At 37.8% G+C, this 25,050-nt stretch overlaps 2 protein-coding genes across 5 annotated transcripts in view; one reads left to right on the top strand and one right to left on the bottom strand.

Moving 5' to 3' along the window:
* The window catches only part of CAPN7 (calpain 7), a 40,237-nt gene extending 18,304 nt beyond the window's left edge, over nucleotides 1–21,933 (top strand). The window contains exons 9-21 of one of the 2 annotated variants that reach the window (XM_034994494.1): nucleotides 316–409; nucleotides 1,877–2,023; nucleotides 3,226–3,332; nucleotides 4,234–4,354; nucleotides 8,803–8,947; nucleotides 9,072–9,171; nucleotides 9,467–9,602; nucleotides 10,112–10,187; nucleotides 14,134–14,279; nucleotides 15,066–15,128; nucleotides 18,069–18,199; nucleotides 20,615–20,707; nucleotides 20,800–21,933. In XM_034994494.1, coding sequence (XP_034850385.1) covers nucleotides 316–409; nucleotides 1,877–2,023; nucleotides 3,226–3,332; nucleotides 4,234–4,354; nucleotides 8,803–8,947; nucleotides 9,072–9,171; nucleotides 9,467–9,602; nucleotides 10,112–10,187; nucleotides 14,134–14,279; nucleotides 15,066–15,128; nucleotides 18,069–18,199; nucleotides 20,615–20,707; nucleotides 20,800–20,944 — 1,504 coding nt within the window. In that variant the 3' untranslated portion in view covers nucleotides 20,945–21,933. The remainder of the gene's footprint in view (nucleotides 1–315; nucleotides 410–1,876; nucleotides 2,024–3,225; nucleotides 3,333–4,233; nucleotides 4,355–8,802; nucleotides 8,948–9,071; nucleotides 9,172–9,466; nucleotides 9,603–10,111; nucleotides 10,188–14,133; nucleotides 14,280–15,065; nucleotides 15,129–18,068; nucleotides 18,200–20,614; nucleotides 20,708–20,799) is intronic. The other variant, XM_034994503.1, reaches the window with a different exon arrangement.
* SH3BP5 (SH3 domain binding protein 5) overlaps nucleotides 21,439–25,050 on the bottom strand; it is a 74,650-nt gene continuing 71,038 nt past the window's right edge. The window contains exons 8-10 of one of the 3 annotated variants that reach the window (XR_004677349.1): nucleotides 24,672–24,932; nucleotides 22,355–22,652; nucleotides 21,439–22,110 (exon numbers count right to left, since the gene is read on the bottom strand). Coding sequence is in view for 2 of the 3 variants with exons in the window: in XM_034994517.1 (XP_034850408.1) it covers nucleotides 23,984–24,186; nucleotides 24,672–24,932 (464 nt within the window). In the remaining variant the exon portion in view is untranslated. Of the gene's footprint in view, nucleotides 22,653–22,713; nucleotides 24,187–24,671; nucleotides 24,933–25,050 lie in introns of those variants that run through there. The other 2 variants (XM_034994527.1, XM_034994517.1) reach the window with 2 other exon arrangements.

Genomic DNA, 25,050 nt, shown 5'->3' with positions numbered 1-25,050 from the left:
AGATTATTTCAAATGGCATAAAATATATCTGCTTAATAGAAAATTTATTAGAGTATATAATTTAAAACTTAGTATTTTTCAGAGTATTGTGAAATTTATGCCCTGTTCTATTATCTCATATTTTCTTTATATTAAATAAGCACTTTGATTAGGGTGAAATTCTTTTCCTAGGCCTATCATAGAAAAATATTATCATGTTTATTTTTATAAAATTGCCAAGGCAATAGCATATGTCTAAATAAAATATAATATCCTGCATAGTAGTTTATATTGAATATTAATTTGGTATTTCAATATTTATTTTCCTTACAAAAGCATAATTTACCCTCAGAATAAGGATGGTGAGCCAGAATACAATCCATGTGGAAAGTATATGGTAAAACTTCACCTCAATGGTGTCCCAAGAAAGGTGAATAATATCTCTCCCCACCCCAACCCCTTCTCTCTCTCTCTCTTCCCCACCTTTGAATATTGAATAGAATCATTAAGAAATGTTATTTGTGTAAACATTTAAAAAGATTTTGAGTCTGGTGTTATGCATATTGCTACCAGTAACATCATATGTTAGTAATTAAAAATAAAAATTAAGAAAGTTTTTAAAAATGGCTTTGGGAAATTTATAGAAAGTTTCAAAAAGTAACATTGAGCTAATGATTACTAATGCTTAAACTTTAATCTGATAACTCTTAATGGATTAAAAGGAAAAGGAAATCGGGCAAACTAAATCTATTAGGTCACAAGAGTTTATATGTATTCATAACCTCACACCTAAGAAGCTTTTAAAATTATGTTTTTCTTTGTGAAATATATATAGTCTGAAATTACACTGCTTTCTTTAAGAACTATGACTTGTGTAATGGCCTGGCATTGTTGGGATTCTCTAGCTTTTGTCTACTCAGAGGTCCATGGATCAACATTAGCATTTACCGATAATTTGTTAGAATTGTGAAATTTTAGGCCTTACCCTGAGCCTACTGAATCAGAATCTGCATTTAAACAAATTCCTGATGCTTTCAGTCTGAGAAGTTGCTCAGTGGCTCAGTAATACTCAAATTTTGGTTATGTATAAAATCACGTGGAGGGCTTAAAACACAAATTCCTGCCCTGCACCGCCTTCCCCCCCCCGCCCCCCTGCCGAGTTTCCAGTTCAGAATTTGTGGGGTGGGGCCATGATTTGCATTTCTAACAAGTTCCCAGATAATGCTGGTGCTGCTAAGAAAACCCTTTGAGAACCGCTGCTCTAGCTGATTACTTAAAAATTAAGCAAAATCATTGAGCATGGTTTTTCTGAACTGTAGTCTTTAAATAATCCCTTGTTTAAAGAATCTTTGAAAATGTAGTTGCATGATCCTCCTAATAGTGTTAGATCAGAATTTTTCCTATCCTCATTTCCCAGATCACTTTATAAATGTGACTCAGAAACTGTGTTGTGGTGATCACTTCCTCTATTACTTAAATATATCTTTTGGCCATAATGTTCTACTTTTACAACTGTACATAACATGAGTCTTTTTGCAGGTTTAGGTTAAAATCACATGTAGTAATATTGTTATTTACCTTAATAGTGAGGCCCTTTTATAATTATTTTAGATATAACGTACATTTCTAGAATCTGTAATAATTTTGATGAGTATAGGTCCATTTAGCCGGTTGGCTCAAGGTTATCAGGTGACAGGAAGATTAGCCTATAAAATGGAATAAAGACATTGTATAATATTTTATAATTGATCAGATTCTAGAAATATGAAGCTGTCATTACCTTAATAGGCATATTGTGCCTTTTATTTCATCTGTATGAAAGGTGTTTTTTTCCTTGATAGGAAGGATTTTAAGATATTTTGTACCACCTAAGGTAATTAAGGTTCTCTTTCTCCAGGTGATAATTGATGATCAATTACCTGTTGATCATAAGGGAGAATTGCTCTGTTCTTATTCTAACAACAAAAGTGAATTATGGGTTTCTCTCATAGAAAAAGCATATATGAAGGTCATGGGAGGATATGATTTCCCAGGATCCAATTCGGTAAGTATCAGGATGATCCAGATACAGACTTATGCTATCTAATATGACTATTTTAAATTTGAGAAATTATAATGATATTTTTGTTTAAAGGAAAATAAAACAGGAGTATGAACCCCTGAAAAATGTTGATCGGTCACCTTGTTAAGGAAAACTGTATTTTCTTTTACAAGGATAGTGCATTGTAAAGGATTCAGGGAAGCCTAAAATGTATGTCTGCTGTCATGCTGAGATACAAGACCAGTTAGGTACAGTGTACCTTTCCAAAGAGGTCTCTTCAAATCAAAGGAATGTGTCCTATTGTCATCCTTACGTATGTTTTTTGATTTGTAAATTCAGGCTCAAGGAGTTTGTTTTTTAGTTTTTCCCAGTCTTAACACTGCTTACCCTACAAAATCGACGGGTATACCAGTGTCCTTTAGTTGGATGAGGTAGACTGGGCTTATGCCAGAAATTAGATTCGTATAACTTTGAATTATGACAGTACACAGCCTTTGGCCTTAGAAAAGGTATGTAGCCATTCTTAGCCTCTTTGCTTGTCTGTAAGATGAGGATAATACCCACCTCTCAGAGTTGTAAAGATTAAATGAAGTAATGTATGCAAGTCGTCCATGGTTCATAGCTGGTTAGTTTTCCCACCTAGTACCAGGCCTCCTTCACTCTTCTGGTTCTTATAATGTTAGGCAAAGAATGTATAGGTCATGGTTAAATGCAGTAGGATATTAAAATTTCTTCTTGGCCTACAAGCTCAATTGTTCTGTTTCTCAAATATTTTTATAGTTTAGTTTCTAATTCAGTGCCTTTTAATTTACCTAGTACAGTATAGAGAGAGAAGGAATTAGAATATCTGTAAGACTTTAGAAAAGTGTCTGTCCTAAGAACTCACTAAATGGTGAGTGACTGTCATCATCATTATTAAAGCAGCTTTTATCTATAACATGTTTTGAGTTTTCATCGTATTTATCGGTAAAACAATTGTTGCATTCAGGAAAAACAACGGAGATTATAAGGAATAGATAAACTTGTGCTCAAATCCAGGTAGGAATTTGAATTTAAAATGAAATCTGTTACTGGTCTAAAACAGCTTACTACCCTGTGATTTATTCTATCATTACATCAAATCAATGAGATTTAATAGCTACCATGTGGATTCATTAAAGAGCTCGAAAACAATATTGACAGTCCTGAAAATGTGTTTGTTGCAGAATATTGATCTTCATGCACTGACTGGGTGGATACCAGAAAGGATAGCTATGCATTCAGATAGCCAAACTTTCAGTAAGGATAATTCTTTCAGAATGCTTTATCAAAGGTAAACATTCTCTCTCTCTCTCTCTCTCTCTCTCTCTTTGGTAGTAAAAGAGGCTATTTTTTAAAATTCATGCCTATTTAGAAGAGAAATTGCAAAGGCTGCGTTTTTAGTTATTTAGAGAAATTCTGGTTTCATTTATTTTGTTTTCGTATAAGTAATCTCTACGCCCAACATGGGGCTCAAACTCCATGACCCCCACGTGCTCCACCCACTTAGTCAGCTAGGCACCCCCAGGAAATTGTGTTTTTAAAATGGACTTCACTTTATGTACTTGCTATGGCCGGCCCTCAGTTATCCTCACTGATTGTTAGAATTAATCCAGATTATAAATAATCTAAAACATTGGAATCTGGAATATGTCATATGGACAAATTGTTTTATACTTCCGAAGTACTTAACCAATTTGAGGGAAGGTGGAAAAAGAGAAGTCTGAGAATATAAAGAGGAAGGTAGCTTTTAAGCCTTAAATGAATAATCCACAGGTAGAGACGGGAAAATTGTGCAATAATACACATTCAGTAGTGAAACTAGAAAATTTCAGTATATGTGCTGCCGAAGCGAGCATGTGAAACTAGAAAATTTCAAAGATTTGACAAAATGTGTTTGACATCTTCACCTTTATTTGTAAATCATTTGAAAACTTAGCGTTTGCTTTCCTTCATTGATAAGTTTCTACCTGATTATCTAAAACTGGAGGAGGGTGGGGCAATGTGATAATTTATCTGATGCATTGTGAAACAGAAATATACCTTGTCCTTTGAGGAGTTTTGGGAATAGCCCATTTTAGAAAAGTCGTCAAATTTGTGGAAATTCTCATATAAACTCTTTAGACTAAAGGAAAGATAGTGTGATCTGATGGTATAAACGTGTTTTAATTATTTGTCTGTTGGGGTCATTCCAGGTTTCACAAAGGGGATGTCCTCATCACTGCATCAACCGGAATGATGACTGAAGCTGAAGGAGAGAAGTGGGGTCTGGTTCCCACACATGCATATGCTGTTTTGGATATTAGAGAGTTAAAGGTTTTGCTTTACATTTTTTTCTTCTTTTCTCATATCTGATAGTAAGACATTCCAAGGATCCCAAATAGTATATTAGACCTTTTTTTTTTTTAATTTTAATTTTAGGTGCAGTATTGGTTTCTGGAGTAGAATTCAGTGATTCATCACTTACATAAAATACCCAGTGCTCATCAGTAGTGTAATAGACTAGAATACTGACAAGTCAAGTTTTAGATGAAGTTTTAAAAATCATTCTACCTATTACATTAAATAATGTGACCTCAACCACTGGAAATTATGAAATAAAAAGATGGGAAATGTAATGACAATGATGTGCAGATATTGATGACAAAACAGAAATGCCTTTTGCCTCTTTTTCATAAAAGTAAAGGGTTGAGGTAAACACACAGCCCTCAAGGTTCTGGGCTATTTGCTGGTGTTGGGGGCAGTCATAGCGGTAGGCTCTAGAGCATGGTAGACATTCAGTAAATATTGATGAAAGGACAAAAAATAAGAGAATATCTGTGAATAAGAAACATGCCAATGGATTTGCAAATGTTTCTCTTCCTAGCAGCCCTCACATGGTCTCAGACATTTCAGACTCTTTCTCTGCTCAGGTGTTAGAATGGGTGACTTCATTACTTCTCAGGTTATTGATTAGCGCTTTTTATCTGAAAAATAGATCTGTTCTATGGATAAGAAAATACAGAGATTGTTACGGGAGAATTCTTTTTCTCTAATGATATAGAGTACCTAAGCTGTATAGTCACTGGAAAGTTTAACTAGCTACGTGTTCCAGTTTCCCCTGCTTAAACTTACAGAAGGAAGTAGTGATCAATCAGCAATGACAGTGTTCCACTGTGTATTAATTAGATTGATTTTCTTATATGGCACATAGAATTATATGAATTATGAAGGCAGTAGGGACCTGCTGCAACATCAATTTATATGTCTCAAGGCTTTCTAAATCAGCCACTATTGTATCCCTAACCATTGTGTATAGAATAGGGTGTGCCTTTAAAAGTAGTATAAAAATTGATTACTTAAAGCAAAAAAGTAAAAACATGTAAAATTGAATAAGCTGAGAGATTTGTTTGTTTTAGAAATGTAATTTTCCACAAACATGAGTCAAAGCATTGGCCATAACAGTTGCTGTTATTTAGTACTATGTGTATGTTATTTTATTCTTAAAACATCCTGGTAGGTGACCAGGATGCCTGGGTGGCTCAGTTGGTTAAGCGTCTGCCTTCGGCTCAGGTCATGATCCCAGGGTCCTGGGATTGAGTCCCACATCAGGCTCCTTGCTCAGCGGGGAGTCTACTTGTCCCTCTGCCTGCCACTCCCCCTGCTTGTGCTCACTCTCTCTTTGTCTCTGTCTCTCTGACAAGTAAATAAAATCTTAAAAAAAAAAAAAAATGTAAATTAAAAACCATCCTGGTAGGTGATCAACAGTGAGTTAATAGCAAGATAATTAAATTTAGATAATGAAAGTCAGTATAAAAGTAAGCTTGAATTTGAGGAAATTTTCTGTGAAGATTGTATCATTTACTTTGAATAATGCTATTTGTTCTGATGTTCAGAGGAAATGAGACAAATAACATGTTTATGAGAAAAATAGGCACCTGTGGTTTGACCTAAAAACAAAACATGTAAAAATTTGCTGAATGTCAGTAAATTAAGAATTTTAAATAACAGCCATTTTAGTCAAAAATCAGAAAGCACTATTTACGTAGTTTTAATTCTACATGGGAGTTACTCTGTAGAGATGAAGGCATTTTAGAGCATGTATAGTTGAAGTAAACTGTGACCCCGAGACAGGTTTCTTCACTGTGGTGTAATGCTCTCTGTTCATATGTATGCTTTATGTTCCTATCTTAATTCTGTGCAAGTCACTGAAGCAGCATTATCCAGCTTGAGAAGACATCTCACATTGTGGAGCTGACCCCAGTTTCTTTTTGCTTACATGAACTCTGTAGTCAGGGTTGATCTTTATCTAAAGGCTTCTTCATGTGTTAAAATTTATAAGGGTTTTCACCAGTATCTTTGATTAGTTATATACTTGATGAGTTCCCTGTGTTCATCATTTTTTTCGTAAAGATTTTATTTATTTTGAGAGAGAGAGCATGAGCGAGGGGGAAGGGCAGAGGGAGAGGGAGAAGCAGGTTTGCAGGCTCTTTGCTGAGCAGGGAGCTTGATGGCTGTGGGGCTCAATCCCAGGATCCCGGGATCACGATCTGAGCCGAAAGCAGACGCTTAACCGACTGAGCCACCCAGGTGCCCCTGGGTTCATTTTTTATCTTATTTTTGCTGTCTGTATTTTGAGAGAGTTCCTTAGTTCTGACTTGAATCTAAAAATATTTCCAAAAATATTTATCTTATTTAGGCATTTATCTCTAGAACCTCTTTGTGCAGATAGACCTAATCTTAGACTAAAGGTACTGCCAATCTTCTACATTTGTGAATTTCTTCACTTAATAAGATTTTATTAATACTTATGTGAAAATGTTATCCTTTTTGTTTGCCTCTAACCACCTTGAGTATTCTAAGATCTTCACTTTTAGTTTCAGCAGTCCTTTTGGGTCATTTTGTTGTCTCCTCCTTGAGGTTATATTCCATAGTCTATTGTGAAGCTACATCTCATTTCAAGCTGCTGTCTCTAAGTCCAGCAAGTCTTACCAAGGGATTTCTGAATCTATTCAAGTCTCTTCATTTGCTGCCACTTGGAAATAACTTTGAAAATGGGATGTTTCATCATAAACCAGATCCTTTTTCAGTCTAACATTTCTTCCCCTATTCAGGGCCTCTGAATTACAGGCTCTCTATCCAAACAAAATCTACAGCTCCTTCTTAGTGTCCTTAAATGTCAGTAATGCCTGGGACCTGCCCCAAAAGAGCTTAGCAATTTTCTCTCCTTTACAGTCCTTCTTTAAGAAGTGTTAGAGTTCTGAAATAAGGCAGATTTCCTGCTTATGTAGAGCTAGGTTTTATGAAAAAAAAAAAATAATAATAGAGTTAAATATCTGTGTGGCAGGGGTAGAAGTGGACAAGTGGTAAGAAGAAATTGAAAAAAGGAATTTGAAGATTCCTGAGAGGAATGAGTCATATGTCAGAAATCACATCTTTCCCAGGCCATGATTTGCCACATTTATAATAGCCGAGGAATGTGTCTTTCAAAAATGTCCCCCAAACAGTTTGACATCATTAGAAAATGAATACAGTTTCCTAATTTGACTGCTTGAGATAAGACAAGTACTCTTTTGGATTTACAAGCTCTTTCGATTTTCTGAGTCCGAGTAATGAGTTCTGTAGACACACCCAGTATTTGTTGAGCACTTATTAACCTTAACACTCTGTTTTATAAACTCAGTGGAGACTTCTGAAAAAGGACAGTAGTGTTAACATTTCAAGGAGTTTACAATCTCATTGGGGAGACAAGACTCATACATTTGCACAAGTAGGAAACAAGATAGGATATTATTTGTTTTGAACTAAAGTAATACGGAATGTTAGCACTATAAAGTTTAGAGAAGAGGTAGTAATTAAAAGAAGACAATTACTAATTGCTAAATACTTTGCACATGTTACTTCATTTAATCTTCACAACAGTGTTCTAGGAGACATTATAATCTTCATTTTATGTGTGAGTAAGCAAATGATCAGAGAGTAAATGACCCACCCAAGGTCCATAAAGCTAATTAATAGTAGAGCTGGCATTTGGTCACATTTCATTTCTGACTCTAAAGTCCATGTTCTGTTTCTCTTCTTAACTGCTTCAGTCTTCACTGAGAGATAGTGGAGGAAAGAGCTAAGGAGGATCTGAAAGGATCTGAAGGGAGGAGGGTGCTTACAAGGGATCAGAGAGGGCTTTCCAGGAAAGGGGGACAGCATGGGTAAATGCCTTTAGAGGTAAAACTGAATAAGGATTATTTGTGGGGATGATGAGAGAAAAGACTAAATTAGAGTGAAAGATATATGCGGTATGAGTACTGGAAAATAAAGTGGGGCCAGAGCAGAGTAGGCTTTGAAAGGATAGGAAATTCTTGGTGCTCTAAGGCAGCACTGTCCAAAAGAACTTCCTGCTATGATGGAAATGTTCCGTATCTGTGCTGTGCTGTGCATTAGCTACTAGCTATACATGGTCCTTGAACACTTGAAATGTTGCTAGTGTGACTAAGGAACTGATTTTTAATTTTTTATTTTAAAAAATTTTAATTTTAATTATCACCTGTGGGTAGTGACTACCATATGGACAGCATAGCTCTTGGGAATAGGTAGGCATTTAGTTTTTGATCAGATATGTGACCTAGTGAAAATGTTGATTAAAGAATATTGTAAGTTGACTTGGAAAGAAAAGTATTGATCAGTATTCAAAATGCATCCTCTCTTAGCAAATGCATGATATAACTAATAAAAATTTGGTAAAACTGTTTTTGCAACTTTATCTCCTGTTGTTGTTTTTTTTTTAATAGGGGCTGCGATTTATCCAACTGAAAAATCCTTGGAGTCATTTACGTTGGAAAGGAAGATACAGTGAAAATGATGTAAAAAACTGGACCCCAGAGTTACAAAAATATTTAAACTTTGATCCTCGAACAGCTCAGAAAATAGACAATGGTAAAAATATCTTTTTAATTTTGATATCATTCGATCTTTAAATAACATAATATGAAATGTATTAACTGACTGAAGTCATTTGTCATTAAGATATTTTATAGATTAACAGACATCTAATTTTCAGGAATATTTTGGATTTCATGGGATGATCTCTGTCAGTATTATGATGTGATTTATTTGAGTTGGAATCCAGGTCTTTTTAAAGAATCAACATGTATTCACAGGTAACTTTTTGCATATTTCAGAATATGCTTTATAGTAGTCTCCACTTTTTTCATGTAAAATATAAGGATTAATTTATGATGACTAGCTTTCTTTTTGTCATGCCCACAGATGACTGCCATGTAATAGTTATTTTGTTTATATGCTATTCTGGTTACGCCAGAAATTTTTTAAGCAATAAAACAGAAATCCTGATAACTTAGTTATATTAGAAACACAAAACTTTTAAAAATGGTCTTCTGTTTTAGCTCAATGAGAAACTTAATTATTGCTTTCTTTGTTGACTTTATCTTTTAGTACTTGGGATGCTAAGCAAGGACCTGTGAAAGATGCCTATAGCCTGGCCAACAACCCCCAGTACAAACTGGAGGTGCAGTGTCCACAAGGGGGCGCTGCAGTTTGGGTTTTGCTTAGTAGACACATAACAGACAAGGTACTGATCTCTTATATATCCCATACAGAAACTTTAAAAAATAGACCATTGTGAAGAAGATATGTAAGTTGGTCACCAGCCTGTTTCATTTATGCAGGTGGCTTGAAGATAGTTTTGTATTACATAAATGAGTATTTTCCTCTAAGGAAATTTATATACTTAAAATCTTGAAGAAAAATGTGAATTTATGCTTGTCAGTGAGGGTTTTGAGCTTGATTATGTGTGCTTTAGGTCTTAAGAATATTAACATTAAAATACTCTGAAGGGGGTTTGGAGATGTTAAATCATTAGGCCTGATTCTGTAAAGCATAACCATAATCTTAATAGCCTCAGAGTCTTAATGTATTATTTTATACAATGTGGTCATCCATTGAAATGAATTTAATTCAGAAAAGCGGTTTTTATAGTACTAAGTAGCTGAAATGCTCTTAAAATTAGCGCTTTTTTTCCCTACTTAAGAGCATTTTGGGCCCATTTTCCTAACTACATTGGATTCTTTGTACTTTCAGGATGATTTTGCAAATAATCGAGAATTTATCACAATGGTTGTATACAAGACTGATGGGAAAAAAGTTTATTACCCAGGTATGTTTAGTATTATACATTCAAACAAACATTAAAATTTTATTTGCCTGATTAAAATGACAAGCTTTATGTAGATATATGCAGAAGTAATGCTGATAGACTAATAAAAAACCATTCGAACAGACGTGCTAGTATTTATGCTACTTTTGTGTTGTTTTGATTTGTTTTTAATTTAGAGATCTCAGGAATTTGGGATTCCTATATTCTTGCGTATTGCTGTCAGAATTTTATTTCTAAAACTTAAATCCTTTTTCTCTCATCAAAAATTCTGTGGTTTTCTGTGGACTCCTGGATAAATTCTAAGCTCTCTGGCATGGTTTGTAAGACTTTTGATATTCTGACCTTAACCTTCCTGTTGCCTTTTATCTCAGGCCCCAGCTTTTCATATTACCCTCAGTGAGGTACTGACTACTGAACACACCATGCCCTTGCTTCCCCTCTTTTATACAGTTTCTTCTCCCAAGTATCTCTCTCCTCCCTGTCCTCTACCCACGTACTCCTCTTACCCTATTCTCTGTAATGAACATGGTTAAGATCCAGCTTATATGTTATTTCCTCTGTGATAACCTTTCTGCCAGGCAAAGTGAATCTTTCCCTCTGCAGGGCTCCTGAGGCATTTAACAAACTATATTGAAATCACTTTGCTTTCACATTTAAAAAAAAAAAAAAAGTTTATCACATATTAAGCGATAGGAACTGTTAGTTTATGTTCTTGTTGGAGAGACAGAAATAAGAAAAATACCAGGTAGTGATGTGTGTGTAAAGAAATAAGTGAAGTCATGTGTTTGTGACTGATGGGTTGCTTTGGTTGGGTGGCCATGGAAGGCCTCTTTGAGAAGGGATAAGAGGAACTCTGAATGACAAAAAGGAACCAGTCCTGCAAAGAAATAGAGGAAAAAGCATTACAGGCAGAGGGAACAACAAATGCAAGGACTCTAAAATGAGAAAAAAGAGTGTTTCTTAGAAACAGAAAAAAGGCCAGTAGGCCTGGGGTGGTATGGTATCAAGAGGTCAGAAGGTATGCAGGCTCAGATTACATGATGTCCTATAAGCCACCCCAGGGTTTGGATTCTGTTCTAAGTGTGACAGGAAATCTTTAGAGAGCCTTGATCAGGAAAATGACATGATACAAATTTTTTTTTAAAGACCATTCTTTGGGGCGCTTGGGTGGCTCAGTTGGTTAAGCGACTGCCTTTGGCTCAGGTCATGATCCTGGAGTCCCAGGATCGAGTGCCGCATCGGGCTCCCTGCTCAGCAGGGAGTCTGCTTCTCCCTCTGACCCTACCCCCTCATGTGCTTTCTCTCTCTCTCTCTCTCATTCTCTCTCTCTCTCAAATAAATAAATCTTTAAAAAAAAAAAAAAACCATTCTTTATAGAATTATATTGGCAGGGGCAAAATATGGAAGAGAACCAAATCAGTGATTTTGAGAAAGTACTTAGCATAGTAGGAGTAGAGTGGAGTTGAGGAAGAGTGGGCACATTTGGGTTTCAGTAGGATTGTCAGGACCTGAGTTGATGTAGGGGGCAAAGAGGGATCAAGGATGATTTCTGTCTTTTTGGCTTACTTCATAAAAAGCTGCTTAACATTTAATGAGATGGGTAAGAGTTGGCGGGGGGAGCAGTTTTGTTGTGGAGTAAAAGCACAAAGTTAGGGTGCCTGGGTGGCTCAGATGGTTAAGCGTCTGCCTTCGGCTCAGGTCATGATCTCAGGGTCCTGGGATCGAGTCCCGCATCGGGTTCCCTGCTCAGTGCAGAGCCTGCTTCTCCCTCTCCCTCTGCCACTCCCTCTGCTTGTGCTCTTCTGTCTATCTCTCTGTCAAATAAATAAATAAAATCTTTATAAAAAAAAAAAAGCACAAAGTTAATTTTTGGTTTTGTTAGTTATTTAAAATACCTATTAGATATCCAAGTGTAGAAACCAAGGAAACAATTGGGTTTTGGGTAGAGCTCTGAGATATGGTTAGGATTATAGATACAAATTGAAGAATCAGGGGCATATAGATGCCTTTTGAAGATAGGGCTGTATATACTGCTGGTGGAGAGAGTTGTAGGTACAGAGATGAACACCCGGAAACTAACCCTTGGATTCAGACATCTTAAGGTTAAGCAGAGGAAAGTTACTGCAGAAAAATTAGAACAGAGTACCTGAGGAAATAGAGTAAGATTTGTATGACCCAAGGGAAGACAGTGTTTCATGAGGGAAAGAGTGGGCAGCTGCATCTGTTGCTATTTTAGAGGTAAGATTAGGTTAGAGAAGAAACAATTGGATTTAGTGTCCTGCAGTCATTGTTGACCTTAACAAGAACAGAGTTGGTGGAGAGGTGGGCTTAGAAGCCCAGTTGGATTGGATTGAGGAAAGACTGGGAGGTAAGGAAGCAGTTATTGACAGTTCTTTCAAGAAGGCTGTGCAAAGAAAGCGGTTTCGTTAAGTCTTGTTTCATTTAATCAGAGGAAAACATGGTATTCATCCCCCTTAAACCAGGGGGAGGGGCGGGGAGGGTGGCGCGCGAGCACGGGGAGACAACAGGCCCTGATTCCTATCGGTCAATATCTCTTGATATTCCGAAATGGGCATGGCACGTAGTATTCCAAGGATTAAAGGTAAATTAGCCAAATTTCCCATCTTTCATAAGTTGGCCACTATACAACCAAAAAACCACAAATATTGTGAGTATATATTCCTAGCATTAAGATGTTTATATGGCTTTTGAACTTCAAAAATATTTTTGTTATACTTTTTATTTGGATTTTTTTTTTAAATGATGCTCCCTCTTACATATAATGATAATGCCTTTTCAGAAAAAAAGTACGTTCTGGTTTACAGTTTTATTTTCATCACAACACTTTGAGGTGAATTTAAAAAACACTCTTCTGTCATTCCCTATTTGACAGGAGAGTAAAACGGAGGCACAGAAAGTTTAAAAATCTTGTCCAAGATCACAGATACGCCCTTTTTCTCTTCATACTAGATCACACCACTCTAAGCATTAGAGACTTATTACCTGTTTGAGATACTGAAATGTTTAGTTTTTTCAATAGATGTAAGTATTTGGTGTTCCTAAATAAGCTAAATGATATAGCATTGATTTTAAATGACATGTAGTAACTGACATGCATGAAATAATTTTATTGTATTGGCCTTGAGTGCAGTGAGACATCAGATAATATATCAGGTAGCATTGTTTGTAATAGCAAAATATTGGAAATAATCTGTCAGATTGTCTGAATAACTAATGGGGGTATAAAGAAGTCATATCCATATGATGAAATATACAGGCAGTTTTAAAAGGAATAAACCATATCTATATAGAACGTGAATCTTAAAAACATGTTGAGGGAAAAATGAAAGCTTTAAAATAAGACATATACTGTCCTTTTTTTAGATATATGCCCATGGAAATAATATTCATTCATTTTTAGGGATGTGTGTGTGTGAAATTCTGGAAAGATGCCCATTAATCCATCAGAGTGGAAAAGAATAAGACTAAGGGTGGTGTTTAAAAGGGACTTTGTTTTATAAGGAAGATAGTATGACCCCCAGAAATGTTAATTTAGTTCTGAATGGTGGGGAATATAGATACATTTTTATATACTACTTTGTATCTTAAAAAATTTCCTCAAAATAAAAAAAAAGTGCCAATCTTGATTTTTTAAAATCCTCTATTGGAAAAAATTCCACATAGGGCTAATAGGAATTATACCTCATTGAATGTATTCCAAAAGATTGCACTTACTTATTAGAAATTACTTAAATTTTTTAATTGTTTAATTACAAAGTTTTAAGTTGAAATTGAAATTCTTTAGTACTATTATATTTTAAAGATAGACTCAAAGGGGGAAGGATGTCCGTCCATTTAATTTTTTTTCCTATCATGACCTACAAAACTTAAATTTAAAAACTACAGAAACTAAAGTATCCTTTTCTGTAAACCTACTTATTTGTAGGTGACCCGCCTCCATACATTGATGGCATTCGAATTAACAGCCCTCATTATTTGACTAAGATAAAGCTGACCACACCTGGGACCCATACCTTTACATTAGTGGTTTCTCAGTATGAAAAACAGAATACAATCCATTATACTGTCCGGGTGAGTAAACCAACATACAGTGACAGAACACAATAATATAAAGTATATAATGTGCTCTGCTTCATAAGTGGGATTAGCTATGGAAAAAATTTCTGAAATTGTTCTCTGTAAATTTTTGTGTGTATGTTTATATTAATTCAGTATTATGATGCTTCCCACAGAAAGTAATGCTTTTGAAAAGTAATGTTTTTATTTTGAATGACATGTTGAATGAATGTTTTAGTTTTCAGAATAATAGTTTAGTCCTGAGGTAATGTGATATGTTGGACTAATAAATTCTATTTCAGAACAAGCAGTTAAGAACTCCTTTATCCAATGTAATACTTTAATTGACTTAAAAAACACAACTTTGAACTCTGTGAAAGGAAATCAATTGCCTGTAAATGTATTGCTCTCTTATAGCTGGGCAGGTTAGTTGGTTGGTTGGGGTGGAGGGAGGTTATTGTAATTTTGTTCTGCATAGGTTTTTTTTCCTATCAGTAAGGGAGCTCAATTTGAATAGATTTTTAGTGATGGAAGGGACATTGGGAGGCTGCTTCCACCCCCTTTATTCTTCAGACGTAGAAACCAAGGCCTAAGGAGATTGCCCTGAGTCACACACAGTAGCAGAGAAAGCCAGAACAAGATCCCTAGCTGCTCAATTCCCAGTTCCTTAAACCTGTGTACAGAATAATGACTTTAATGTATGCCAACTAACTTTTCAGTCTTCCAGTATATTATTTTGTTACTTTGGAGTTTTTATAAGCATAAACTTTATCAGTACAATATATTTTGTTTTAAATCTAGGTATATTCAGCCTGCAGCTTTACTTTTTCAAAGATTCCTTCACCGTACATCTTATCAAAACAGGTAAGAATTCTTTTTCTGGGTCATAATAATCAGAGAAATCTTAGAATTTTCTTGGTTTTCTCCTTTTCTCATTTTATTCACATTTAACAATTTTTTACAAAATAAAAACATTCTGGACTTGACAGTAATACAAGGAAAATGTAAGTGGTCTCCAGTCTGTGTTGGAATACAAGATCTTCAATGAACAACATTTAGTGATTCTGTGGGAAGAAATAAAACTCAAAGAAAGAAGATTATGCAGACTTTGGTCATTAGGGAAGCGTTCATCATGTAGATGAACCTTTATTTTTTATTTATTTTTTTAAAAGATTATTTCAGAGAGAGAGTGTGCACAAGCATGAGGGGGGTAGGGGCAGAGAGAGAAGCAGACTCCCTGCTGAGCAGGAAGCCTGCCACGGGGCTCCATCCCAGGACCCTGGGATAGTGACCCAAACTGAAAGCAGCTTAACTGACTGAGCCACCCAGGCGCCCCGTAGATGAACCTTGAAAGAGTTAGAGACTGGTTTTGCAGGGTGGGCTAGATGTGTAGAGGAAGATTTGAGGGAGAATTCTTGGCTCCCTTGTCAAATATTAATTGACCATATGCTTGGGTTTATTTCTGGGCTCTTTATTCTGTTGGCTTCTATGTTGTTTTTATACTGTCAGTACTGTCTTGTTTTGAGGACGATAGCTTGAAATCAGGAAGTGTGTTATCTCCTGCTTTGTTCTTTCTCAGGAATTCTTTGGCTATTCAGGGTCTTCTGTGGGTCCATGTAAATTTTAAGAGTTTTTCTTCTTGTGTTAAAAAAAAAAAAAAAAGGTCATTGGAGTCCTGATAGGGATTGAATTTATAGATGGCTTTTGGTGTATTGACATTTTAACAATATTAACTCAGCCCATGAACATAGGATATCTTTCCATTTATTGTGTTATTTTCAATTTCTTTGGTTAGTGTGTAATAGTTTTCAGATGACAGCTCTTTTACCCCCTTAAATTTATTCCTAAGTATCTGTTTTTGATGTTATTATAAATGGGATTGATTTCTTTTTCAGAAAATTCATTGTTAACAGAGAAATGCTACTGATATCTGTATGTTAATTTTGTATCCTGCAGCTTTACTGAATTTTTTAATCAGATCTAATAGTTTTTTGGTTGAGTCTTTAGGGTTTTTCGATATATAAAATCATGTCATCTGCAGATGGAGACAGTTTTATTTCTTCCTTTCCAGTTCAATACATTTTTTCTTGTCTGATTGCACTAGCTAGGACTTCCAGAATATGTTGAATAAGAGTGTTGAGAGTGGACATCCTTGTCTTGTTCCTGATCTTAGAGAAGACGCTTTCAACCTTTCATCATTGTGTGTGAGGTTAACTATAAGCTTGTCATATGTGGCCTTTATTATGTTGAGATATGTTCCTTCTATTCCTCATTTCTTAGGGAAGAGTTTCTATCATGAATGGATGTTGAATTTTGTCAGATGCTTTTTGTGTTAAGATGATTGTAAGATTCTTTCATTCTGTCTCTTGTGACATACCACATTGGGCTGATTAGCATATGTTGAACCATCCTTGCATCCCTGGGGATGTCTGTGTTTTCATATAGTTCATTAAGCTTCCTTAAGGATTGTTCTGCATTCTTTGCCTGACAGTTCATAGATCTCCATTTCTGTAGGGTTATTGGAGTGTTAATTCGTTTTTTGGTTATTTTGTTTGTTTGATGATGTCCTGTTTACCTGATTTTTTGTGATCCTTCGTTTTTAGGTTTGTAAATCTGCACATCTGAGTGATTAGGCTCACTTTCCAGCTTTGCTGTGGCAGGGCCAGTTTTCCACCAGTTAGCTTAGTTCGGGTTTCTGGGTGTGTCTGCTGGGTGTCCTTGGGCAGACATCCAAAAAGAGACTTGCCCAAAAAGAGACTCATTGTGTGGGGACCTGCACTGAATTCTCTAGTCAGGTGAGGCCACCAGTTTTGCTCTGCAGACAGGGCAAACCCACAAGCTGTGCTTTTTGTTCAAGTGCCACTATAAAAGGCCTGTTAGGTTATGCAGCTTCCCATGTGCTCTGGTTCGGTTCCCTGGTCAGAGAGGCTGAAGGCTGGTATTCAGTGATGAGCAGGCCTACAAATCAGATTCCCTGCCTGGGCTCAGCAGGAGACGCATCTTTGTTGTCTTGACACAAGCCCACCTACACTCCAAGTTCTGTAACCAAACAGGGCCACTGGCTTTGCTCTATAAACTATTGGTTCTCCTTGCCTCTTGGCTAAAGTGCCACTGGAATGCACAGTATCTAGTAGTTGTCACCAGCCCTTCTGGTCAGATGGGGCTGGAAGGCACTCTGTACAGCAGTTGGGGCTGTGACTCAGCTCCTTGCCTGGGTGTGGGCAGTCCAGGCTGTAGGGCTGGCAAAACTCATTTGAGTATCCAAATCAGGCAGATCTGCATCCTGCCAAGTTCCTGGGATTACTACTTGGGCACTGCAGGTATGAATTCAGCCTGCCGAGGTCCATGTGCTGGTTGTTGCAAGCTCCACCCTCTTCTCTGTCACAGATTCCCCTGTAATCCTCATGGTGCGAGATCAGGTAGGAGCTTCTGCAAAGCAAGCCACAATGCCTGGGGGAAGCTTGTTGTCCACTGGAAGAATCAGAACCTCAGGGGAGACATCTCTACATGGTGCTTTGCTGGCCTGGAGACAGTGCGGTCAACACGTAGCTGCTTTTCTTGTCCTTCTAAAGCAATCTGTCTTGGTCTCTGTGGTGCAGGAGGGTGCTTCTGCCTCACCCCCATGTTTAGGATTTTCTCAGTGCTATCCTCTTCTGGAATAGCTATTATAGTTGTCCTTGTGAACGGGAGCAAAGCAGGAGGAACCTGTTGCCACCTTGGTGACACCATTCCCTTTTTAAAGTCTTTAAAGTAGAATTGGAGAATGGGAAGTTTTGTTAATACAAAAACTTTGTTTTATTAAAGATTAATGGAAAGTGGAGTGGCCAGAGTGCTGGAGGATGTGGAAATTTCCAAGAAACTCACAAAAATAACCCCATCTACCAATTCCATATAGAAAAGACCGGGCCATTACTGATTGAGCTAAGAGGACCAAGGTTTGTGATTAAGTAACTTTCTTAAATTAATACCATTTTAAAAATGAGATTAATGGAACAGAATAGGGTGTTTTGTTTTGTTTTTTTAAGATTTATTTATTTGACAGAGAGAGACACAGCGGGAGAGGGAACACAGGGAGAGTGGGAGAGGGAGAAGCAGGCTTCCCACGGAGCAGGGAGCCCAATGCGGGGCTCGATCCCAGGACCCTGGGATCATGACCCGAGCTGAAGGCAGACGCTTAACAACAGCCACCCAGGCGCCCCCAGAATAGGGTTTTGAAACAGACCTATGCATATACAGGCACTTGATTAATGAAAAAGATGGCATTGCAGAGGAGCGGGGAAAGGATAATCTGTTGAATAAATGTGCTGGAATAATTGAGTATTCATGAGCCAAAAAGGTAATTAGACTGCTGTCTCACATCAAATCTAAAAAACTTTTGCAGCTGGGTTACTAATAAAAGAAATATCTTAATGACTTCAGGATAAAGAAAAGTTTAAGACACAAAGCACATAGAAAGATTTGTAAATTTGCTACATTGGTTATTAAAAAAAAGTCCACCATTCAAAAAATAAAAGCTTGGACAGGCATGTCATAAGAGGAACAATCCAAAATGGCTAATAAACCATTGTAAGAGCCAAACCTTTGTAACAACCCAAGTGTTCATCAGTGGCATTGAAGATTATAAAACAGTCATAGAGTCCTGCATAACAATGAAAGTAAATTACAGCTACCCAGAACATGATGGATAAGTCTTAATGCTGAGCAGAAGCCATACATAATAGAACATCAACTGTGTGATTCCATTTATATGAAGTGAGGAGCAGGCAAAATGAAACTATTATTTAAAGATGCATGCTTAGGTTGTCAGACTATCTAAAAGCAAGAAAGTAGGGGAGGGGTTTGGGAAATGGGTGAAATAGGTGAAGGGGATTAAGAGGTACAAACTTCCAGTTGTGAAATAAGTCAGAAGGATGAAAAGTACAACAGAAAATATAGTCAATAATATTGTTGCAACGTACGGTGGGTGCACTCACTGGTGAGCATAATGTAGAGAACTGTCGTATCATGGTTGTACATCTGAAACTAACATTGTATGTCAATACACTTTTTAAAGAAAGGCAAGAAAAAAATGTGAGCTCTGTGGGGACGGGAACTGTAGCAAGAAAGGCACGTACAGGGACTTTTGTGTTGATCTAGGTAGTGACAACGCATGTGTTCACTTTACAGGTTATGTAGGCTGTATGTTCTGTGTACATGGTGTTCTTTTTCTCAACTTAAAAATGTTTAAAAAACAATAAAAATAGTACTTTTAAATAAAACGACTTAATTTTGCCCCTTTACAAACTATTTCAAAAACTAATAATCCTTTAGATACGGTTAAGCTAGTTTTCTACAGTTTGATAGATGAAATAAGGTATCTAGTTGGTTTTTGTATTTAATTCGTAGATGGAAATATTTGATGTAAAAGTGTTTGACAATGTGTAGCTTTTGCTTTGCCTATTCATGTCTTTTGCCCATTTTTCTCTTGGAATTGTCATGGTTTTCTTAACTGTAAGCATGAATAGGGATCTGTATCACATATTTGCAAGTATTTTTCCCAGATCATCAATTTTTTTCCCCCACATAGAGAAAAATTTTCATTTTAAAGTAATCAAATCTGTCTTTTCAGATTTCTCACCCCAATATCAAATTTGTACCATATTTTTTTTTTTTAAGATTTATTTGAGAGAGAGAGAGCACATGAGAGGGGGGAGGGTCAGGAGGGTCAGAGGGAGAAGCAGACTCCCTGCCGAGCAGGGAGCCCCATGCGGGACTCGATCCAGGGATTCCAGGATCATGACCTGAGCCGAAGGTAGTCGCTCAACCAACTGAGCCACCCAGGCGCCCCCATATTTTTTTCTAGTTCTTCTGTGGTTTACTTTTTATATCTATATGGAATGTATTTTTATATTTGGTGTGAATACAGTGTAAGTTCTTTTTCCTAAATTTGTCACCTCATCACCATCTAAATAATCCTTTCCCTACTAATTTGGAATGTCATGTCTACCATATGCTAATTACTTCTGTAAATTCAGATTTTATTTCAGGGCTTTCTCCTTCCACTTATTTTGCAAAGACAGTATTTTATCATTTAAATGTAACAGTATTCTCTGAGAGCCTGTGGTAAAAATAGTTTCTTAAGTTTAGTACTAAATCATCTTCATAGCTTCAATTTAAAAATATAAATGGTAGATCTTGTATAATTAAGAGTAAAAATAGTATATGCATGTGTTTCAGCGTGGTTTCCCTCCTAAAGCTTTAGAAAGCAATATACTTGATTTAATAGAGTATCTGCACTTTACAGACTGCACTTTTGAGACTACTTAATAACAACAGTAATTGGTTTTTTTCATTTTTTTTTTTATTGTTAGGCAATATAGTGTTGGATTTGAGGTTGTAACAGTGTCCACGGTGGGAGATCCCGGTCCCCATGGCTTTCAGAGGAAGTCTAGCGGTGACTATAGGTAATGTTAGCATTTTGACTACATCTAATTTATACTTTACTTTTTGTGGCATCATTTTTTGTAAACTTTGTTCTCATTTTTCCTGCATGTAGGTGTGGGTTTTGCTACCTGGAATTAGAAAATATACCTGCGGGGATCTACAATATCATTCCTAGTACTTTTTTGCCTAAACAAGAAGGACCTTTTTTCTTGGACTTCAATAGTATTATCCCCATCAAGACAACACAACTTCAGTGATGCAGCTTTCAAGCATTTACTGGATTCTCTACTTACCAGACATCAGCTCTTCGAATGAGGACGGAAATCCTCAGGACCCTAAACAGAATTAAATCTCTAAAAAGGTTACAGTGGGATCTGGTGCTCAAGTCAGAGTGTTTAGACGTGTATATAGTCAGAATTACCCTAAATCACTCAGAAGTACTATTTACACAGTTTTGTGTGTATAAGGAGTTGGTGTGCATTGAGGGGCCACACTGTATAAACAGATTGTGGAGGATTAAAGGCGATGCTCAGTACAAAGCCTTTGCTACAAGAAAGAGAATAGAGACCAGATAGGGGACATGACTCATCCACTCACTGGGTGCAACAGTAGGCTGGTATAATATTCTGAAGTATTTATATTTGTCTTTTGGCAGAGCATGTTGTAAGTTAAACCTGCTTGTGTTGTGACTCTACTGTATGTCTTGGGCAGCTAATTACCAAATGAATCACGTCACCATAACAGATTTTAATTGTGTTATTTATGATTTTTAATGTTTGTTGCCCAGATGTTATAAAAGAATAAAGCTTTAAGAAATATTTTAACTTAGTTAACAATGAAGGTTGTTGAACTTAGGTACCTGTCTCCCATTAACTCATGTAAAGAGAACTGAGATATATTCACTATTGCAATTCTTATTTTTTATCAGGCTTAATGAAGGTAGTAATCTGAGACACTGAAGAAAGACATTAGAGTTTCGTTTGTTTAGTCTTTTAAAAATTGCTCTTCTGGTAACACTGAAAAAAAAAAATACCATATATTAAATTTTCAGATGTAATTGGGGTTGTATTTGGAGAAACTGCCATGTATAAATTCCTAGTTTACATAGAAATCCATGAGAGCAGAATGATGCTCAGGATTTTAAATGTCCAAAAATAAGGTGGAATTTTTCATTGTCTCTACTTTATAATTACCACAACTTTTGTATTTCTACTACTTTTATTTGAAATAAAAATCTTTATACTTATGGAAACTGCATAGTTTAACCTAGAAAGATTATTAAAGGGCTTCATCTAGTATGTTCCATCTAAAAGAACTCATTATTTACATGACAATTAGGCTTCAGCAAATCTGTTTCATATTCAGGATAGCGATCCCACTTCGGTATTTAGTGCTTTCCCTTTTAGGTGGATTTTCTGTGGCCCTTTAAAGAAAAATTTAAACACATGATTGGAACCTTGTATATTAAAGATACTATACAGGATGCAAACAAGTAAGACCTAATTCCTGCCCTCAAAAACCCAATGGAGACCTGTGTATGAACAGTTTAAGATTGAATTCTGTTACAACAGAGCTCCAGATACGGTGCTACAGATAGAACACAACAGTCTGAATGTCAGTCAGATGCACATTAGAATCACCTGGGGGAGCTTTTAAAAGTTTAGTACCTCAAGTGTACCCCAAATGATCTCAGGCTCTAGGACCAGAGAACAGCCGCATTCTTCAAGCAAGCTTCCCCGGAGATTCCGGTGCAGCAGAGGTTGGGAAACACTCCTCCGACATAATCACCTTGTCTTCATTTTCCTCATGCTGTGTCTCCTTACTGCTCAGTGTTAGTGGCGGCAGCAGAATTCTAACTCAACTCTGGTCATTTGGGGCTTAAATTACTGGGATCCAGGACCTTAACTGGAAGTTAGAACAGATGACCACTGCATGCCATGCTCTTCCTTGTGGCAAGAAGGTTGCCTAGAATGGAAGATGTAGGCAACATCAGGGTTTCTTATTTGAAGACACACAGAGGTAAACATTTTCTTAAGCCATTTTTATTACACTCAAGGAATTAAGACAAGTACAAAATAACCTTGTAATTAGGATACTGGATCAGTCCTTAAAAAAGGAGAAAACACTACAGTATGAAGAGATTTACAAATGACTAAAATATACAAGCTGTGTCGGAATTAAGAGACAATTTGAAATGGGGTTGCTTTTCTTTTAGAAATGCTAAGTTTTCTTAACAAAAAAGGACAAATAAAATACGGTGCTCTAAATATGTGTAACCATGAAAACGTTAAAGAAAAGCAATCTTAACACGTACTACTATTAGCATAACAGACTTCATTGCTTCTATTTAACAGCCTGTGCCAACACATGCCTACTCCCTTTCCTAGCTTTAAGGAACAATTCCCTCTAAGAAATACTAATGCAGCATAACCCTTAAATAATTTATTTTTAAAGTCACAACCTACAGAGAAATTGACACCTTGTCAATCTAGATAGAACAATGGCAACCATTCTTCACATGCACTTCTTTTAATTCTTAAATCCCGTGGCTGGTGGGATAAGGTTTATGCTACAGACTCTCCTCCCCCACAGCCATAAATCCACCTTCTGTGGTATGTCCCTGCTACCCTCCATCCCTCCCATCCCCACGTTGGCATTCACCTTTCCCACCCCAAAAAGTGCAGTTCATGGCAACCTTTATAGAAAATGGTTCTAATGGGTATCCCAGCATACAGGCTTTTTTTAAAAGCCCCTTCTGAATACCAGAGGTGATGAAAATGAACTGTGTTCTTGGATTTTTTTTTTTTTTTTAAAGCCTTCGCTGGGTCAAATAGGTGTGTTCTGAATATTTGAGTTTGTTCTTGTGTGTTTTCATGTCGATAACCTGGGCTATAAAGGAGACACCGTCTCCATGTTCCCAAATTGAGGTTAAGAGAAGGGAAAGAGAAGCGAGCTGTTGACCCCCGTTTGGCTCAGCTTCCCAGCCCCTTTCCTGGCTCGGGTTCTTTGACAGGAACTAGTTATTGCTTCCATAACACTGTTATGGGGAATATTCCACAAAGGCTGTGACCCTGGTCACAGTCCACTCCAACAACGCCTCTGCTCTGAAAAACAAACCAGCCCATGAGCTCTTTCCCAGAAGGAAGCTCTTCAGCCCTCAAGGTCACAACGTCATTAGTGCAGTTTAGAGTAAACGCTTAAGATTTGGCATACAGTAAATGATTATTGGCACAATGTTCTCCATACAGCTTCGTGTATAAATACTGCTCTGCACTTGGGCCAGGGCTTTGCAGGGATCAGCCAATCTGCACCATCTGTATGTCAGCAATAACCCCGTCTCTTCCCTTTGAGCACTGCAGGGAGAGCTGCTTCATCCTGTTCTCCAGGGCCTGGCCCTCGCGGGCGGTGCTACTCTGGCTCTTGCCGCCGCCGCTGCCGAGGCCTCGATTGTTGTTGGCTTTGTCACTCGTTTTATTCTCTGCCCCTTCTGCCCTGTCTCCTAGAGAAACGTAAAGATCATTAAGTGAGTCCCTGGGCCCCCAAGCCAACGCAGGCCTCCAGAAGCTCCCCGTGTTGCCCGACCGTGCCTGTCACAGCGCCTGCTCCAGCACGTGAGGACACACTGCTTTTACTGCCCGTGGCCTTTTATGTATTCCTCATCTGTAGCGAGGACTGCTCCTGCCCTCACAGCCGGGAAGCCAGCCTCTCCAGCACGTGCTTGTCGAGAGGACTGCCGGTGATGAAAGACCCAGAAGCCAGGCCGCCCTTTGAAGATGCATTCGGGAGCGGAGCCAGGAGCCCCGTGCCCGGCAGCCGGCGTCTCCGTGATCAACACCGACCGCGCGTGCACAGAGGCCCAGTGACGCAGCCCCGGGGGCGCCGAGACCCGGCGAACGTCTAGAACGGCGCAGAGCTCCGGCCGTATGTCGGATGTGCCGTGAGTCATCTGGCCCAGGCACTACTGGTGAGAGGGCTGGAACTCACCTCGTTCTACCTCACATTCGGGGGAGGAGGCTCCACTGCATTCGCTGCGAGGGCCCAGTACCGGGAACATCAGCCCAAACTCCGACAGAGACACGGGGCTAGGCAGGTCCAGGCTGCCAGGCCTCACAGCTGCGGGGAACTGCTCAGGCATCTCGGACGGGCTCGTTGGCCCCGAACTAAAGCTGGACACCGACTGGGTTTCCGAGTCGTCTTCAGACACGAAGTTGCTGCAGCTGTCGTCTTCAAAGGCCTCGGAGGCCACTAGGAGGACAGAGAACACCGGTCAGAGCTTCTGACGGGGAGCAGCCCCCCGTCCCTTAGGCCCCTCCAGAAGTGTGCGCTGCTGGCCAGCAGCCGGACACGGCCTGGGGACTGCAGA

This window comes from Mirounga leonina, unplaced genomic scaffold (assembly GCF_011800145.1).
Source record: "Mirounga leonina isolate KUSES-001 unplaced genomic scaffold, KU_Mleo_1.0 Mir_115, whole genome shotgun sequence".
NCBI lineage: Eukaryota > Metazoa > Chordata > Mammalia > Carnivora > Phocidae > Mirounga > Mirounga leonina.
This window is presented reverse-complemented; position numbering and strand designations above follow the sequence as displayed.